This window comes from Nicotiana attenuata, unplaced genomic scaffold (genome assembly GCF_001879085.1).
Source record: "Nicotiana attenuata strain UT unplaced genomic scaffold, NIATTr2, whole genome shotgun sequence".
Classification (NCBI taxonomy): Eukaryota; Viridiplantae; Streptophyta; class Magnoliopsida; order Solanales; family Solanaceae; genus Nicotiana; species Nicotiana attenuata.
In genome coordinates, this window is record NW_017672379.1 from 105,837 (window position 1) to 123,242 (window position 17,406).

A 17,406-nucleotide genomic window follows, 5' to 3' on the forward strand; every position below is an offset into this window, starting at 1 on the left:
GGTGGAAGCTAAGAAAGATTGGGCCATGTTTTCTTAATGTTATAAAAGTAAAAATTATAACGCATTCCTTTGAATATCTTTTTACAATCTTTTGTGTTTTAAATTTGAATTAAAATTTTTTAAGTCACAATTATATAATATAATTTACAAGAAAATGCCTTATATAAAAAATTTAAACAAATAAACATATATATATATATATATATATATATATATATATATATATATATATATATACACACACACACACACACACACATTTAAGCAATGTATTTATAGTATATATAATATATATAAGCTATGTAATTTACAAGAAATTGCATTAGATAAAAAATTTTTTTAAAAAAATAGCCAAGGCCCGTTTAGGACCGGGCCCGGCCCACATAGCTCGGGACCATTAGTACACGGTCCCGGTCTGGTTACACCCAAAAGCTCATGAAGCCCGGGTCCGTTTAAGCCCGGCCCGCAAGGCCCGTTTAGGAACGGACCCGAACCGTTTGCCACCCTTAACTACGTACAACAAAATTTGCATTGTAATGTAACAATTTATATATACCAGTATGAGTGAAGATAAGTTAAACACTTTAAATTCATTTCATATCTACCATAGAATTTTGCTTTTGACGTATGGATCTGACTAGATTTGCGTCAAAAAAGAATCTCATGTTATACGTGTAGATGCATCAGTGGCTAGCTACTTGAACTAAAAAACAAGAATCCATGCATTTCACTGGCCAGTCATGAAAGGGTGACGACCTCTTTAGCTTTTATTCATCATAATATATACTAGTATAATTTTTCCACCATTTTTGATGGTCCTTTCAACAATTATGTAGTGCCCATACAGAATAAAATCAGACAGAAAATCACTTTCCATCAGGTGAGGTTTTGCGCTTTAAAGTATCACTCATAAATTAATTATATGTAATCCAATCGAATCATATGATACAAAGCCGAAGGCGCGCACTTTTCTTGCGAGCATATGGTCCGAACAGAAGAAAAAAATTAGACAATTTATACGGGGCCAAAGATATTTAAAATATGTAGAAAAGGGATTGTTACGTAAATAGTCGATCAGATTCACTATTTACTTCTTCTAGTCGGTATACATAGATTATACACATTTATACACATATAATATATGAATTATACATATATTACATATCCGCCAGCTATTTTTAATTTATGGTGGAAGGCTATTTGGGTTAATTCTGTAAACATAAACTTTGATTCCATACCAGGATCTTGAACATGATAATCTTACATAAAATTGTTACAGAAAAACATACCTGAATCGTAAGCCATTATCACGAAGCGGAAGCAACAACAACTACCCAGTAAATTCCACTAGTGGGGTCTGGGGAGGGTAGTGTGTACGCAGACCTTACACCTACCCCGAAGGAGTAGAGAGGCTGTTTTCGAAAGACCATCGGCTCAAGAAAATAAAAAGACAAAAGAAGACAATATTAGTATCACCACAGAAATCATAGGAAAAATATGAACAACAAGAAATCTAGAAAAAAGATGCAACGCAAAAGCGACAGCTAGTAAATAGGTCCTACACTGAAAAGCGAAATAGTAAGACACAACATTGCCACTAGCCATCTTAGATAAAAACACTACCAGACTAGTCTCACAAAGGTACAAAGTAAGGCAAGTCTCAACTACCTCCTAACCTACAACCCTAATACTCGACCTCCACATCTTCCTATCAAGTGTCATGTCCTCGGAAATCTGAAGCATCGCCATATCCTGCTTGATCACCTCTCCCCAATACTTCTTGGGCCGCCCTCTACCTCTTCTCGTGCCCTCCACAACCAGCTGCCCACACCTCCTTACCGGAGCATCTGGGCTTCTCTTCTGAACATGCCCGAACCATCTGAGCCTCGCTTCCCGCATCTTGTCATCAATTGGAGCTACGTGCATCTTCTCCCGAATATCATCATTCCTAATCTTATCCATCCTAGTGTGCCCGCACATCCATCTCAACATCCTCATTTCTGCTACTTTCATCTTTTTGATATCACGAAGCAGAAGCACTAATTGCAATTGGTTTCTCGCTCCTTGCCCTAGCTTTCATTACCGCCAACTTTAGTGATGGAAGAGAGAATAGAAAAATACGGTAACCCTAATGGGTGGGGAGATGACCAATTTATAGAGGTTCTCACTTAATCTGGTACGTCCATCAAGTAACCGATCGGACGGATAGGATTTGCTCATTAATTAAATATTAATTATGGGCCTTAAATTTATTGGGCCACCAATAAACGTAAGAAAACTGATATTCTCCCACTTGGTCCAATAATCACATAATATTAATATTTAATATAGGAACATTAGTTTTGCATCTTCATGCTCCCTTCCATATACTACAACATTAGTAACTTATCACACTATAAAATATTATGGTCCACAATAATGTCTCATTGAGACTTATCAATAATGTGTACACCATTACGAGAAGCAGGAAATCATTAATGTATATCAGAAATACATAAATGAGCTCAGAGTGTCAGACATCATAAATACATTAAACATAAATACAGACAAGACCCATTCTATATACATGTTCTTTAAATATCTTTGGTTGTAAACCTTTCGTTAACGGATCTGCAATAATGAGATCTGTTCTAATATGCTCAAGTGACACTCTTTGTTTCTGAACTTCCTCCTTGACGGTAATGTACTTTAATTCCATATGCTTGGCACCTTTGGAATACTTATCGTTCTTGGAGAAGAATACTGCTGTAGAATTATCACAGTAAATTTTCAGCGGCTTGGTAATGGTGTCGACAACCCCAAATCCTGAAATAAAGTTTCACAGCCATAATGCATGAATTGTGGCTTCAAAACATGCCACAAATTCTGCTTCCATCGTGGATGTAGCAATGACAGCTTATTTGAAACTCTTCCACAATATTGCTCCTTTAGCTAATTGGAACAAATAACCAAACGTAGACTTTCTAGTGTTAATACATCCAGCAAAATGTGAATTCGAGTATCCAACAACTTCCAAATGCTTGGATCTCCTATACATGAGCATGTAATCCTTCGTTCCTTTCAAGTACCTCAAGACTTTCTTTGCAGCTTTCCAATGATCAATTCTTAGGTTACTCTGATATCTTCCCAGCATTCGGACCGCAAAACTAATATCTAGTCTTCTGCAAGTCTGAGCATACATCAGACTACCAACAACAAAAGAGTAAGGAATTGATTTCATTTTTTTTTCGTTCTACATCATTCTTAGGGCATTGCATGAGACTAAATTTGTCCCCCTTTTGAATTGGAACAATTCCCGCTGAACAGTTATTCATGTTAAATCTCTCTAGAACTCTTTCGAGATAGCCTTTCTGAGACAATCCCAGTAATGCTTGTGATCTATCACAGAATATTTATATTCCTATCACATAGGATGCCTCAACCATATCTTTCATTTCAATATTTTTAGAGAGAAAATCTTTAGTCTCACGCAATATGCCTAAATCATAAGCAGCAAGTAGGATATCATCAATATATAGGACTAAAAATATAAACTTGCTCCCACTGATCTTTTGGTATATACATCGATCAATGGTATTTTTCACAAATCCAAAAGATGTTATGGAATCATAAAACTTTATTTACCATTGCCGTGAGGCTTGTTTTAGTCCATATATTAACTTCTTCAGTTTACACACCATTTGATCTTTTCCTTTAGTTTCGAAACCCTCTGGTTGGTCCATATAAACTTCCTCCTTGAGGTCTCCATTAAGAAAGGCAGTTTTCACATCCATTTGGTGTAACTCTAAATCATAAGAGCCACCAAAGCCATAATAATTCTTAACGAGTCTTTCTTCGAGACCGGTGAAAAGGTCTCTTTATAATCAATGCCTCATTTCTGAGTATTGGCAACAACTCTAGCTTTGTATCGTTCAATATTGCCATTTGAATCGCGTTTGGTCTTAAAGACCCATCTACACCCGACTCTTTTAGAACTTTCTAGCAATTCAACGAGATCCCAAACTTTATTGTATTCCATGGATTTTAGTTATTCCTTCATGGTATCAATCCATTTGTTAGACTCATTACTTTCTGTGGCTTGTGAAAATGAAACCAGATCCTTATTAAGACTAATATAAAAATCTGCCTCTTGCAAATAAACCACGTAATCATCCGAAACAACCGATTTTCTAACTCTTTAAGATTTTTTTAATGGCATTTCTTGTGGTTCATTTGTGTCAGATATTTGTGAGTTAATTTCTTCATGAAGTGTTTCGTCCAAATGTTTCTCAGTGTTGTCAAAGTGTTCTTCAACAACTGAAACAATATTTGGTATTTGTGTGGGAGTAGGCACATTCGTGGGTAATGGAATATTGACCATCACCTCTTTTATTTACACACTTTGTTTTTCAACACTCCCACTAAATTCGTAATTCTCAATGAATTTTGCATTACCGGTTTCAACAATTCTCGAACTATGGTTTGGACAGTAAAACACATACCCTTTAGATTTCTCTGGATAACCAATAAAGTAACCACTTACAGTTCGAGAATCTAATTAGTGTACCAGCGAAAGACTTATCTGCAGAACGAAAACGTTCTTCCACAAACTTCAGGTATTCCCTGGCACTTTATGTTTGTGGAATAGTATTCTTAACGTTGTTGGCAATACTCATTCGCATAAACATAAGGCTCAGCCTGTTAGAGCGTTCCCATGCTTTATGGAAAGACTTTTCATCCGCACTTCTCGTATTAGTAATGGCAGCGGGCTTATCATTTAGCAGAGCCAAGTCAAGATCCATTACACCTAAGTGGAAATGGACTTGTTCATGCCATTAAGAGAAGTTCAATCGATTGAACACGGTAACAGACGAAGCATGCAAATGAAGAGGAATAGCTGCAAAATAGATAATACATGCTCACAAATCAATATGGATTCAGTAAAACAATAAAAGTATATCGTAGTTCTCCTTTGGGAAATTACTACGACACACTATCATAATTTGAATGTCATTTAGTCTTTAATAGGTAATTAAATATTTTTAACCAAATATATATGCCATTTTTGGACAAACAATATATATTTGACTAAAGAATATTAATTTTACTTCATTATATTCACTATTCATAGAATAATTGACTCACCTTTGGGTATATCCTTAAGTTCTAGTAGTAGTGAAAATTAATTTATCCACTAATTTTTAATTATTAGCATTTCATTAATTTCATGGATAAACTGTAATTTTATGTATGCATATTTTTCATGGACATACTAGTTTGGCCACTTTGGCGACTAACAAACTATATGAACATAAATGCACACATAAATAAATATCAGAATATTTTATGCATGTGAATATTTTAGACATTCTAGTTTGATCACTTTGGTGACTAAAAAAATATATGTACATTAATAGGGGGAAGTGCACGGTTGGCCACTAATAACACATGTATTTACTTTTAAGCCACCATTTAAAATGTCTTTAGTCTTTAGCCACTACTTTAATAAACTTTAACTGCCCTGACGAAAATACCCTTCTGCTCATGTCCTTAACTTTTGTACTTAACTTCAGGACTTCAGGACTACATGTCCTTAACTTTTGAACTTGGAACTCTAAGTTCAGGATTTCAGGACTACATGTCCTTAACTTTTGAACTTGTAACTCTAAGTTCAGGACTTCAGGACTACATGTCCTTAACTTTTGAACTTGGAACTCTAAGTTCAGGACTTCAAGGCTACATGTCCTTAACTTTTGAACTTGGAACTCAAACTTCAAGACCAAGCGTCCTTAACTTTTGAACTTGTAAGTCAAAGTTAAGGACCTATTGTCCTTAACTTTTGAACTTGTAACTGTAAGTTAATGACTGCTTGTCCTTAACTTTTGAACGTGTAACTGTAAGTTAAGGTCTGCATGTCCTAACTTTTAAACTTGGAAATCAAAGTTAAGGACCTATTGTCCTTAACTTTTGAACTTGTAACTGTAAGTTAAGGACTGCATGTCCTTAACTTTTGAACTTGTAACTATAAGTTAAGGACTGCCTGTCATTAACTTTAGAACTTGTAACTGTAAGTTAAGGACTGCCTGTCCTTAACTTTTGAACTTGTGTCCTTAACTATTGAACTTAACTTTAGGACTTCAAGACTACATTTCCTTAACTTTTGAACTTGAAACTCTAAGTTCAGGACCATGTCCTTAACTTTTGAATTTAACTTTAGGACTTCAGGACTACATGTCCTTAACTTCTGGGAAGGAATTGCATTTCCTGTTTACTCATCACTCTTTTTCTTATTTTCACAACTTTTAGATCTAAAAATAAATTCAAGGAGCTAAGAGCAAATAAACCCTATTACATTAGACTCACTAGAAAGAAAAATAATCAGCACACCGATTCTGCCACAAGAGAAATGGCAGAAGATAATAGCTTCAACGTCAGCCAAATTTTAAACAAAAAAGTAGAGACGAATCTAAAATCTTCATGAAATCTCCCATAAAATGTCATATCCGAAAAAAGTCCACTGAGGTCCATTTCTAACATGCTTCGACATAGCAGCGATTTGTACCAAGAGAACACCAGAGAATACGAAGTCTTTATGTTTTGAATGCATCAGTGTATTTCCGTTTGGGGAGGAAAGAGTAGCACAGTCTTTTCATACTAATTTTAATAGACTAGTGGCTACTATTGCTAAGCATTAAAAATGCTGGATAAAAAGTAAATACCAGTTAAACAGTGGCTACCCCACGCCATTTCTACACATTAATAGATGCATAAAATAAATATGAATTTGATGTATGTATAAATATTAAATATTCCAGTTTGATCACTTTAGTGACTAACAAACTATATAGCTTTAAAACACATACATCAATTATTATACAACACAAGAACCAAATCACAGTTGATACATTAGGTGAGATTCGCGTGCAACTATTGAAATTTATGCATCCCATAAACCTTTTAGGAATAAACTTTATTTCCTTAATGTCCCTAAATATTTTAGATCTGTAACTTTACTTTATGACCTAGAATATAACATTAAATAAAATACAAACATTATGTATAAAATCAATCTAGGGCGATACGGATAGATACAGTCATCCATAAGCAGACAACAATTTAGAGTCACATTAAACCTAAATTCCAATCCATTATTTTCATTGAAAAGGATGAACTAAGAAACAAGCATTTTAATACATCTCATTATTCAAAACAATTTAATCTAATTGTCTGATTCGAAAGATTGAATTGACTATCAATTAAAATTTACTATAGTATTTCCGAGGGCTTGAGCAAGTCATCCTAATTCTCTGCTTTATGCGTAAATAATACTTATGAAGATTATTAGTTCTAAGTTCCAAGCTCATGATATCACATGTAAACATAAACTTTAATTTCATACCGTGATCTTGAATATGATAATCTTACATAAAATTGTTACAGAAAACACACCTGAATGGTAAGCCATTATCACGAAGCGGAAGCGTTAATTGGAATTGGTTTCTCGCCCCTTGCCCTAGCTTTTGTTACTGCCGACTTTAGTGATGGAAGAGAGAATAGAAAAATACGGTAACCCTAATGGGTGGGGAAACGACCAATTTACAGAGGTTCTCACTTAATCCGGTACGTCCATCAAGTAACCAATCAGACGGATGAGATTTACTCGTTAATTAAATATTAATTATGGGCCTTACACTTATTGGGCCACCAATAAACGTAAGAAAATCTTAATTCTTCAAGAAAAAAATTCCCGACAAAAGGAGGATTAGAAATTGAAGAAGGGAACATTGTTTTCTTATAGTTAAAAGGGTTTTTTCAGAAAGACTGAACCAGATATTATAGTCAGAAAAGCATTAAAATTGAAGTCGTGATATATTATGATTTGAACGAAGACTTAAGTGTTATTCTGTCTGTTTATATTTAGGTTTGAACGAAGACTTTATGTGTTATTCTGTCTGTTTTAATTTATGAGGTAGTGCTTTTGGCACAAAATTTAATAAGGAATAAAGACATTTGAAACTTGAAATTTTATTCATGTCATGTGACTTTTGTGGATGTAAAAGTGTATTTCATTAATGATAAAATAAAAAGTTTAAAGTCAAATCACACTTCAAATATAAATACATGTCATTCTTTTTGAAATAAATTAATAGAAAAATAATGTCACACAAAATAGAATCGAGGAAATATTAATCGCGAATCTCCATTTAACTTTCAATGCGCAGAAGATCCCAAATTTTTCCTTTCTCCATATTCCTCTCCAACTACTAGGAGTAATATCTTTTCCCAGAGAAAGTAAACTGATATGAGCTAGCTCTATTTAACAAGAGGAGGTGATGAGGATATATCCAAAATACATAGTAAATAATTAAAATGAATTCTGTGAAGTATTGGGGTGAGGCTTTAGCTGCAGCAACAGGATTCATGTTACTAATAGGAGTCCTATGTTGCTGCCTTAGCTACAAGATGAGTTGCCATGGTAATAAAACCAAAGGCAGCAGTGGCTTCAGTACTTGTGATGGTGGCTTTGGAGGTGTGTGAGCAATGAATTCTTCTTTGCAATATGGCTTCAGTACTTGGACCGTGGTTATTGCCTCTCTTTACATGGATTCTTCTTTGCAATATGTCCTCATCTAAACTGTTGTGGTTATGCTTTTCTTGAGCTGAGGATATATCGAGAACAACATCTCTACATTCACAATGTAAGAGTAGGGGTGTTCATAAAACCCGAATAACCGAACCAAACCGACCAAAAAGCTGATACTTTTTGGTTTAATTTGGTTTTGGTTTTGAATTTTAAAAACCGATCAAATTTGGTTTGGTTTTGGTTTTAATCAGAAAAAAAACCGAAAAAAACCAAACCAAACCGACTATAGGAGTAGCTATTTCAAATTTATTATTACACCTATATATATGTATATTTTTATACAAAGTTTCAAAAATTTAATGGTAAATGTTAATAGTTTGCACTTTTAGTATAGTTCTTTACCTTTACATTCTAGTTTGATTGGTAGTTTTCTTTTGTTAAGTGTAAGAATCCATTTTGTGTTAAAAATAATATATTTTTAATTGAGTCCTTAAATTATTCATCACTATTTGATTCAATTATCATCAATATATCTTGGTAAATAATAGATTTCTCAAAGGGCAATTGATTTGATAGTTACGTTGAAAATGTGGTCGCCGGAATATGTGTTTGGTAGTGTATGTCTTATATTTAAGAAAAAAACCGACAAATAAACGAAAAAATCGAAAATCCGGCAAAACCCGACATAAACCGAATCGAGAAAAAACCGACTTAATTGGTTTGGTTCTAATATTTAAAAAATCGACTTACTTGGTTTGCTTTCTTTTAAGAAAAAAATTGATCCAAACCGAACCATGAACAACCCCAGATGAGAGTAAGGAAAATACTAAAATTTAAGCATAAGGTACAAATTCGTTCACATGTTGATTAATATAAATTCATTAAATAAAACTATACATTATGGAAGACTTACCTAATGTTTTAAATTATAGGACAAATATGCGCAAAGTTAAGGGATGAATGTGCAATTTATTCAAAAGAAGATTAAAAGCAAAGAGAAGTATAATAAAGCGAGGCCACGTTGGACTGTCTCCCACGGGCCAGACTGCACCATTATCAAAATGAGTACAAAGCTTCGCCATTACTGTCCATTCTTGTCGAGAGTACTAATTTATATTATTCTAGCTACCATATACAATAAAGTATGAAATAAAACCATCAAATTATTCTTTAATTGCATTTTTAGCTCAACGGTTCAATTTGGTACATTGTTTGGATGATACAATCTTTAATCATCTATTCATCAAATCAGACATAGATGTAAAGATCTATACACAGCAATCTGGTAAAATGGGGTTGTTGAATTTGGGGAAAGTACAGGGATCTAGGGTTGAAAGGGCCCTTTTGGTTAAAGGGCTATGTGGAGCTTAAAGGTCTGAAATTTGATAAGTATTTGGTTGAAAATAAGAATAGTAGAAGTAATACAAGGATGAAGGAATTGGTGGGAAGTCCAGGAAGTGTGAGTGGGTTGCTATTGAGGTTTGGGCAATGTTTATTTGCAGGTAGCTCAATTGGGGTCATGGTTTCTGCTTCTGGTTTCTCTAATTACACTGCTTTCTGGTATGTCTTTCTTTATTAGCTTTTTGTCTATTCTCTAGCTATCTTTATTTCCTGTTGTTGTTGTTATTACTTGTGGCCTATGCTTCTTCTCATCTAGCCTCATTTCCCTCCCGGGGTAGGGGTAAGTTATGCGTATACGTTACGTCCCCAGACCCCACTTGTGGGAACTCACTGAGTTTGTTGTTGTTGTTGTTGTTGTTGTTGTTGTTGTTGTTTGTTGTCTATTATCTAGCTATCTTTTGTTGTTGTTGTTGTTGTTAAGTGGCAAGATGGGATAATTGGCTCCTTGTTGTGGTTCTCTTGATTATGTTTAGCTCAATGACTCTTGACTCTATATCTGTGCTGCATTATCACATAATTCTATGTTTAACCAACAATATGGTTTTTGATGGTTCAAAACTTTCCTTATACACTTATATTTGATATCTATGAAAACTGAAGGAATTATAGAAGAAAGGATAGGTGCAAAGCGGAATCGGGGTAGTAACTACTTCCTCCATCCCATTTTATGTGATGCACTTGGATTGAGCACGGAGTTTTTGAGAAAGAAAGAAGAATTTTTGAAACTTGTGGTTTGTTTGGCTATAAATCATCTCATTAAAGGTAAAATAAGAAATTTAAGGTTAAATTTCTTCTAAATATAGAAAGGTATCATTCTTTTAAGAACAAACTAGAAAGGGAAGTGCATCACAATTGGGACAGAGGGAGTAGTTGCGTGTTCACCGTTTGCGTTTGAACATCCAATTTTCCTCTAAGCTAGTTAAGCTGTGGAACTAATAAGTACTGTAGTCCACTTTTCATGAAATAGTTTTGAGTGTCCCATTGAAATAACGGAAAGAATTTAATGAACATTCAAGTAGAGTATATAATAATTGTAGCGTATAATATGCGTACTAGCTTCTAACTTAGGACTTTATGTGCATGCATTCTAATATATCTTATTTCATCTGAGCAGACCTATTTAATTTCATTTTTTCCTGATGAGACACGCCCTATCTAATCTAAAACTGCCAGAAGAGATGGCTGGCTGTTAACTTTGCCATCTTCTATACAGCAACGTTAAACATGTGAAAGCATGCGCCCTGCAATGCGAAAGGGATCTTGTACCAAAGCAAAAAGGGGAGGGTAAAAATGTGGATATCCTTGCATTTGAATAATACTTGATGAGGGACCTTCATGTATACCGATGCTTGGTCCCTAACTCTCGACTTTACATTTCTCAGACCTAGGCATATTTTTTCTGTTAACCGAGATATCCCAGAGGGCCAGCTGGCACATGGTTTGACACTCTGTGGATAACAGCTTGCCCATTATGTCAGATTTATCTGAAATTCTGAGTTGTTTTTCCATATTTATTCTCATGTAAATGTACAATAATGCTCTTTTAAATCCTTCTTTGCGTCAATGTAAGCCAATATTTTCAGTCTCTCCATCACCCTCTTGAACCACATAGATCACTGCCTCCATTCAGTATACATATCTTTCTTTGTTCATGGTTATTCTTTTTTCTTAGAATACTTGGCATATCTTGCAGCTATTTGATTGCATCAATGGGACTTCAAGTATTGTGGAGTTTTGGGCTTGCATGTCTAGACATCTATGCTTTGAGGATAAAACGAGACCTTCAAAATCCCGTCTTAGTGAGCCTCTTTGTTGTTGGAGACTGGGTATGTATCTTTTGTTTGCTTTTTTCTTTCATGCTTATGGGATGTGTTTGAATATGTACAACTGTAAACACCTTCTCTGTTCTTTTCAATCCTCCTCATTCTTGTTTTCTAGCTCATGTTTTGTCCCTAAAAGAGTTTATATTTTCTTGTTCTTCAAAATTTTAACCAAGTAATAGATGATGTGATTCCCCTCACTGGAAGCGTTGATAGCCTTTTGACCTACTTTGCTACTTGTCCTTGTTTATTTGCAAACATGTAAATCTTTAAGTACCATTTCTTTCGTTACGAGCAGCTGATATTTTAGTCTGTGTCATTGACCCAAATAAAGTTTAGAATGTTCCCTGTACTGTAAACCAATGTTTCCTGCAGTTGAGTGCTGAAAAAGTTTTATTCTTTGATAGTCGCCATGATCATCACCAGACATTCCCCTTCACTGCGACAAACATCCTTTTGTCACTAGTACCTTGTATGAATTCTGACATGCTCCATGCAGGCCACTGATATTCCATTGATCATGTGCCTTTTTCCTTGCGGAAACTCCTCTTATACATGAATTAACCAGGGTAGCTTGGTCGCCTTTGTGCGGCTCCCACCTTCAAAAGTAGATCCTCCCTTTTGGCTTTCTCTGACCATAATCTTGTCGTCTCAACATCATTTTAGAACTTCCTTTTCTTTTTTGTCTCTCCATAATGCATATATCTTATCCTAGAAATCTTAATCTTTTACATGCGTTATAACTGTGCTGTATCCCCTTTACATTAAATCTTAATCTCTGACCATGAATTTTAACTATATTCATGTTATATGGCTTGATTTCAATTGCAGGTTACTGCAACTCTATCACTTGCAGCTGCGTGCTCGTCAGCAGGGATTGCTGTTTTGTATTCAAAAGATTTAAACTTCTGTAGTAGTCCACCCTATCTTCCATGTGGTAGATTTGAGCTCTCTGTGGTGTTAGCGTTCATAACCTGGTTTCTTATTGCCATTTCTTCCCACGTGATGTTTTGGATTCTAGCTGCCGTTTGATGATGTGAGAGCATTTCTCTCTGCTCAGAAGATTGCTTCTGAAATGACTTTCAAGGACACATCACATCTAAATCTAATTTCCACGAGCTTGTAGCCGTATCTTCCTTGGCAATCGATATTCAGAAGAGATAAGAGTTTCTTCTGCACTGGTTGAGTTGCTTGAGGTTACGCGGTTTCCTGTTGTGTTCTTCAAGTTCGATTTTGATCTGAGTGTAAATTGTAACCTCCTAATTGTACTCTAATCTACTGCAGTTCAATTACATTTAGATCTAGTATGAGTCCTGCACATTTTTACTAGTACTTGACCCTGGACATTTTGAATTGAAACGTTTACTCTCTAGCTAGTTTAATTTCCAGAAAGTAGCATATGAAACGGTAAATAATTATTCAGATGATAATCTTTGGCTTGAGAATGCTGGTTTTGGAGATCAACACCTATATGTAGCTGTAGATTTTATCCATAGCATGGTGTTTCTTCTCTGCTGCAAAGATGAGGAACAACCCCTCATTGATTTTTAGGCTCAACTCAACAACAACAACAATATATCTAGTATTTTTCCACACTGTGAGGTCTGGTTGTGAGGATAGAGAGGTTGTTTCCAATAGACCCTCGACTCAGGAAAGCATAAGCACCACATTAATGAAAATATAAACACGAAGGGACAGACCGAAAAGCCATATAAAAGCAGAATAGAAACAACAAGATAGTAAGGTGATCAACAATGAAAAAAAAATAATGGTCAGTCATAAAAACCTACTACCAACAGAAAGCGAGGCTGCGTGCCAATACTACTGTTATAAATACTCTAGACTACTTACTCTACTACCCTAATCCTCAAACTCAATCTGATCTAAAACATGTTTAGCATTGATCTCTTGTTATCGACAAACACTTATGGGGTTCTTATGCGGCCGAACAATCATATAAGCAGGGACAGAAGCCGAGCTACGGGTTCGGTCGAACCCAATAGCTTGTGCTCAAATATTGCATTTTGTATTAAGAAATTCGTTTAAGTGTGTAAAAATATTAACATTAGAAGTCATCGTTCCAAAATTCAGAACTCATAAGGCCGATATCCTAGCTCCACCTCTGCATATAAGCCTTTTCTCTTATTGTAGATGAGAAGCGGCCATAAACTAAAAGAATTCTTATCCAATTTAAAAGAGCATTTAATGTAACTAAAATAACTGAATTTGGGTTGTTGGATGGTTAGCGACTGTCAAAGAAGTGATCCCTCCCTCGTTTTTTTTTTTTTTTTTTTTTGATTAAGAGAAGGAGACAATAAGCCCGTCGACATTGAAGCATACTCTTTTAGCAGCTGTCAGGCAAGATCGTGGCAGCAAACGTACCAAATTAGCAATTTAGTAGATGGAAGAATCCAATAAATGGATGTATATTCTACTTTAGAAATTGGATGAAAAGGTTATATCTACTACTTATAAGAAAGTTCAGTTTCAATGGAAAAGTGAAGCTTACAGTCCAAGAACTGTGGAACAAGGTTATTGTCTAAGTATCAGATCGTTTTTCTTTATTGTAAGTAAAAAGAACTCTACTTATTGTACATTTCTCACAAATTTCTCTTTCTTTTTTAGATCTTAATATCGCACAGTCTCACTTACGGATATGTGTCTGATTAAACAGGACCAGGAGCATGACATCATGGCCCATTAGCTCAGTTGGTTAGAGCGTCGTGCTAATAACGCGAAGGTCGCAGGTTCGAGACCTGCATGGGCCATTCAATCTGCTTTTGCCTCTTTTAAGTTTCAATTGTAGTTGATTCTGGAGCAGAATTTATTCCTCACATTAGTGGGAAACACCAGCAAGAGTACTGAACAAGAGAAAATCACCAGCACTATTATAACTAAAGCTAGCTCTGTTTTATTTTTTCGTGGTGTATAATACATATAGTCGACTCAATCATGCAATACTCAAATGAACAATAGAAGAATGAATAGAAATTATGACAATTTTATCACACATACACCACATAACATAACCAATATTTACACTTTGAAATTACACATACAAAAGCAAAAGTCTGAGTTCCCTTTTGGTTATCTTCAAACTTACAAACAAACCACCAAAGTAATCATAAGTCTGAGGTCCCTTTAATTTGGTTATCCTCAAACTTACACCAAACTAGAAACCATCAAAAGAAATTTAAAAGTAGAGAAGAAGCTTGTCACACACGAAAAACAACTCTCTTGTTACAATCATTTAAGTCCACCATATATTACCTTGTTTTTCTTCTTCAACATAAAGATCATGATCACTTAACTGCACGAGCAGAAATCCGATGGCACCTAGCCGGCGATTGCACTCCACCGGAGACCATTCTTTTGGTGACAGTGGTTGCAGAAGGTGACGATGATGAAGTTGTCGAAAACCTAGTATCTGCATGTCCAAAAAGCTGAATATCTGACGTTTCAAAACGACCTGAATCACCTGGAAGTCTCATGTAAGAAGCTGAAGGCGATTCATTTATCCATGTTGCCCTACCTGCATTTTTGTATTCTACTATTGCTTTGTATACTAATGGGATCAACCCCTCCATTTCTTTCCCTTTGTTCTATAAGACTTTTTTTTTTTTTTGGTTGCTTTTTTGCAACTTTAGAAGAAAGTTTTGGAGTAATATGGAGAACTTTGAGTGGTGAGGAGAATTTAGGGTTTATATAGTAAGGTGATTTATTGGATAGGAGTGTCTAGCTGTAAATGCTAAGCAAAGGTGACAATGAGGCACGAATTAATGGAAGTAATTAAAGGCAAAAATAAAGAAGCTTCAAAGCAATGACAATGAGAAACTCCATCACATGAAAGCTCCATTTAAACTACACATTACTTTTACATTTTACCAACTCTCAATTTATTATTTCTCTTAATCTTACTTAGCATATCTAATTTATAAATTAAATAAATCTATTAGTCTGACCAGTACCTGATTCTTCATTTCGTTATTCTTAAATTAGTGTCCATGGTTTTTACATGATACTATATTATATATGTGGTAGTTTGGTTTTCGGCTTAAAATAATCTATATTATGTTATTCCCACCATTTAATTTTATCTTGCACTATTTCCTTATTAATTCGTTCCTAAAACAAATATTCTATCTTGAATTTCGCATTTTATCCTTAATGCCATGCAATTTCACGATATATTTAAAATCAAAAGTTACGAAAAATTTCTTTCTTAAATTGCGCACTAAATTAAATTACATTATATAAATTTAAACGGATGGAGGAAATCGGAAGGATTAGAATTTAGATACTCCCTTCGTTTCAATTTATGTGAACCATTTGACTGTGCACGGAGTTTAAGAAATTAAAATTTTAAACTTGTGGTGCAAAATGGGCACATATATTTTGTGTGGCTATAAATCATTACATAAAGGTAAATTGTTTCCAAATAAGAAAAGGGGTCATTCTTTTTTGCACAGATTAAAAAGGAAATAGGTTCACATAAATTGAAACGGATGGAGTAGTTTATATCAGATAAGCAGAATATATACGCCACATGATTATGACAGTATATATATATATATATATATATATATATATATATATATATATATATATATATATATATATATATATATATATATATGTAGTAGTAAACTAATAATGGAACTTCCATCAAATTATAATTGTTAGTTCATATGTAGTTTTTCATTATTTGGTATCTACATATCTTTTAGGATATGGTGAGTCTATTAGAAGCTTTCAAAAGTGATGTACTTGCTGCCATTTTCGATTGCTATTAACAGCTGAACCATACCTTTCCCAGCAAGATATTATTTTTCTTCTCTCTCTTTTTTCTCTTCTTATTCCCATCTATGTTTTTTAAGAGTGGCTTAATTTACATCTATGGTTTATTCCCAAAAGTGGAATAATAAAGAAAAAGATAATTGTCTGGATTGAAGAGGAAAACTTCAAGACAAAGAGCTGTCACTTAGTTTACACAAATAGTCTGTCATTTCTTTGTCGAGTCGGTATATATAAATTGTATATTCATTATACACAATTAAACACATATTATACATGAATCATACATATATTATATATCTGTCTACTATTTTTAGTTTAAGAAATTAAGTTGGCCGTTATTTGGGTTAATTCTTCATTAATTTTTGCAAATGGTTACATGTGGACACATTGAACTTCTGACTTACGTCCTTTAGGAATTGTTTGGTTCTATAGCATCTTTAAGGAATTATTCAAGTCTAGACAAAAATACTCGAGATAATAGTTAGTTAATAAAAAAATGTTGTTAATTTCGTCCATTATGCTAGGCACATCTGGGATCATTGAACAGCTGGCTTGCCAAGTGCAGTTTGGCAATATAATAATAGCTCTTCTAGAACAAAATGGAGCAGTTGCTTACACTGACGTTAAACCAACTTCTTAATTATCCTAATCATACTGGTTTTAATTAATAAGTTTAAAGACGATTAAAGAATTGAAGGAAAGAGATAAATCTAATTATCCTAATGACTAACTAATGACATCCATTTGATTGGTTGTAATGTGAAAGCAAGTCGTTGGTTTGTAAGATGGTATTCGAGTGTCTTGTATTGGTTGCGGGTGTGGGTT

At 34.4% G+C, this 17,406-nt stretch overlaps 2 protein-coding genes and 1 non-coding gene across 3 annotated transcripts; 2 read left to right on the plus strand and 1 right to left on the minus strand.

Annotated features, from left to right (window-relative positions):
- The first annotated feature begins 9,587 nt into the window (after positions 1-9,587).
- Positions 9,588-13,088, plus strand: LOC109212985 (CASP-like protein 5B2). The gene is made up of 3 exons (XM_019376732.1): positions 9,588-10,123; positions 11,658-11,790; positions 12,616-13,088. The coding sequence occupies exons 1-3, from the start codon at positions 9,993-9,995 to the stop codon at positions 12,814-12,816; spliced, it is 465 nt and encodes a 154-aa protein (XP_019232277.1). The 5' UTR covers positions 9,588-9,992; the 3' UTR covers positions 12,817-13,088.
- Positions 13,089-14,478: 1,390 nt separating this feature from the next.
- TRNAI-AAU lies at positions 14,479-14,552 on the plus strand. The gene has a single exon. It is a non-coding gene; the product is annotated as a tRNA-Ile (tRNA).
- A 198-nt stretch (positions 14,553-14,750) lies between these two features.
- LOC109212984 lies at positions 14,751-15,622 on the minus strand. Its single transcript, XM_019376731.1, has one exon. The coding sequence runs from the start codon at positions 15,369-15,371 to the stop codon at positions 15,087-15,089; it is 285 nt and encodes a 94-aa protein (XP_019232276.1). The 5' UTR covers positions 15,372-15,622; the 3' UTR covers positions 14,751-15,086.
- Positions 15,623-17,406: the final 1,784 nt, after the last annotated feature.

Bases quoted from the DNA above. Each gene is read 5' to 3' on its own strand.
- LOC109212985 (XM_019376732.1), top strand. From the start codon at position 9,993: ATGAAGGAATTGGTGGGAAGTCCAGGAAGTGTGAGTGGGTTGCTATTG. The intron at 10,124-11,657 runs GTATGTCTTTCT...CATATCTTGCAG, and splicing joins TCTAATTACACTGCTTTCTG to CTATTTGATTGCATCAATGG. The intron at 11,791-12,615 runs GTATGTATCTTT...TTTCAATTGCAG, and splicing joins TCTTTGTTGTTGGAGACTGG to GTTACTGCAACTCTATCACT.
- LOC109212984 (XM_019376731.1), bottom strand. From the start codon at position 15,371: ATGGAGGGGTTGATCCCATTAGTATACAAAGCAATAGTAGAATACAAA.